The following is a 2625-nucleotide window of genomic DNA, read 5'->3' as shown; positions in this document are numbered from 1 at the left end:
GAGGGTTGAAGGGAGGCTAGGGGAATGGAAAAAATTTATATCATGTGCAGTACAAGTTTTCTATGATGAATATGGTCATTATGTATATATAAAATCTGAGAAAAAAAACCCAAAATCATGAGCCATCCATGTAAAGCCTGTGACCAATTATTTAGGAAATGATTCCAAAAGATGTGAAGAGTAGCTTGGGTAAGTAAGCGCTAAAGCTAATGCTGAGCCAGAAGAAATGTAACAGCTGAAAACAATGCTGGCATAATCTGTGATATATACAACTGGGGCCAAGAAACAAAATGTCACTATGAATACTCAGCAGCATGACAGAAAAGAAACCACAACGTGACTGTGGAGCAGGGACAACCATAACATCAGGGAGAAGACTCCAGTAGAGATTCTGAGTCTTCTGACTGCTCCCCGTTTTTTCCCTTGTTCTTACAATATATTCACCCAGTAGCAGCAGCGATTCCTCCCTTTGTGCATCAGCTCACACTGCCACTCTATCCATACTTCTTTCAGACTTCCTACTCACTCCAGACCAAACTGCTATATGGTCTATAAGGCCTACCACAACGGGGTACCCAGCTACTACAGCAGGCTCATTTCTTACCACACCTACTACCTGGCTTCCGTTACTGCTATGCTTTGTGTCTAGTTGTCCCCTCAAAGCCTCATGTAGTCATGGGGCAGGCTTCTAGAGTTTATGATTAACTCATGATTCAATGAGGGATTGTGGGGGTGAATGCTATACCTGCCTTGGAATGGATAGCCTGAATATAGTGCAAGACAAGAGAGGATTGTTCTCTGCTGCTGCTCCTTCCTTTTTGCTCTTGGCTGTTTTGTTGTTTTCTGCCACCATGAACTATTGCCTTCTGCCATGTGCCACTGCCTTGGAGCCAGTTGATTATGGACTGAAACTCCCACAAACTGTGAGCTAAATAAAACTTTCCTTCCTAACTCTGGGTATCAGGTATTTTGTCCCAGCAAAGAGTGAAAAGTAACCAAAACAGCTACCTATTTTTTTTTATTATGTCTTCAACATGACTGACTATTCTACTTTAAGTTTTTGCTAGGTGTAAAAGATAGAGGACAATTTCTGGTGTATTCCAGGGCTCTACTTACATGCAACATATCAACAAGGCTTTTGTTGACCACAGGACCTTGCATCCACACTGTGCTTAATCTTCTTACTTTGCTTTATTTGCACTTATAACCCTAATAACCACCTGATGTTCTATACTTTTGTTTTTAAATTTACTTAGCAACTCAAACTCTGTTCTCATAAAAGTCTTTATGAGAGCAGTCTGATTTGTTCACTATTGTATACCTAACACCTACAATTATGCTAGCACATTAATATTCGATCAATTTTTTATGGAATGACTGTGATTAAATAAAAAGCCTAACCCCCCTCCAAGCCCCCCCCCCACTTACCCAGAATACACGTCATGGGGCAAGTTTCTTCCAGATTACTCAGAAACACTTCTTTCTTGTAAAACATTTTCGTGGGCTCATGTTCTGTCTCCTCTGGATGAATGAAGATGGGACCATAAAAATACGCTGCTCCATCTCGGACCCATACTTTTTCAATTCTTGGGGGAAAAAATGAAGAAATCATATCACAATAACTTCATTCTTTTTCTTTTCTTTTTTTGTCTTTCTGAGAGAGGGTCTCACCATGTAGTTCCAGCTGGCCTTAGCTCACTTTGTATCCCAGGCTGGTCTCGAACTCCTAAGCATTAGGATTACAGGTGTGTGCCACCGTGCCTGGCTAATAATTTCATTCTTGAAGGACTAACTTAACAAAAATTCCGTTAAACATAATATATAACGTTTAGAAGTATTTCACTGGGTAGACTGATTTTTTTATTGTATTTTTTAGGGAAGGGTCTACAGGGTGTTCAGGGTCTCACTACTAGATCAGACTCGTAGTGATTGTGTTTTCAGCCTCCCAAGTGCTGGGATTACAGGCGCATGCTACCACGCCCAGTCTCAACTGTTATCACTGCGTCCCAGAGGCAGGCCCAGGGATTGAATCCCTGGCCCCTACCCCAGCTAGCAGGCGCTTTATTATTATTTTTTAAATTTTATTGAATGCAGGCACTTTAATCTGCTGAGCTATTTGGCTGGTCCCTTCACTGGGTGTTTTGTTTGTTTGTTTGTTTTTTCTTTTGTGTAACCGGGGATTGAACTAGGGCCCTTGCGCTTGCCAGGGAAGCACTTATTCCACTGAGCCATCTCCCCGGCCCTGGGTGTTTTGATAATGAGACAATTTCATTTATTTTTTCTGCCTCTCAAGGACAAGAGAAGATACTTGGAAAAAGAGAAAAGAATAGGGGGGCCTGCCCATTAGCTCAGTTGTTTAAGTGCCTGCTTAAACAAAGCAATCAAGCTCAGGATGCTGCTGCTCAGGCTCAATCCCCAGATCCTCAAGCCAAACCAGACCTGCCCTGAAGGCATCCTGAGCATACCAAAAAAAAAAAAAAAAGGGTCTGGGAAATAGCTCAGCAGTGTAAGCAAGCATCTTCCTGGCAAGCATAAGGACCTGAGTTTGATTGCTGGTGCCATAATAAATAAATAAATAAGTGTGGGTGCAGCTCTGTGGTAAAGAGTGTATACCAGGCCCTTGGC

The 2625-nt window shown here is 42.0% G+C and overlaps 1 protein-coding gene across 17 annotated transcripts in view; it reads right to left on the bottom strand.

Annotated features, from left to right (window-relative positions):
• Nucleotides 1-2625, bottom strand: part of Pbrm1 (polybromo 1) — a 171546-nt gene that overhangs the window by 48279 nt on the left and 120642 nt on the right. For all 17 annotated transcript variants that reach the window (XM_023715655.1, XM_023715657.1, XM_023715665.1 and 14 more), the window contains one exon: nt 1429-1586. In XM_023715655.1, coding sequence (XP_023571423.1) covers nt 1429-1586 — 158 coding nt within the window. The remainder of the gene's footprint in view (nt 1-1428; nt 1587-2625) is intronic.

Source organism: Octodon degus, unplaced genomic scaffold (genome assembly GCF_000260255.1).
Source record: "Octodon degus isolate 3935 unplaced genomic scaffold, OctDeg1.0 scaffold00043, whole genome shotgun sequence".
Taxonomy (NCBI): Eukaryota; Metazoa; Chordata; class Mammalia; order Rodentia; family Octodontidae; genus Octodon; species Octodon degus.
The sequence above is the reverse complement of the archived record's forward strand: the minus strand, read 5'-3'. Positions and strand labels throughout refer to the sequence as shown.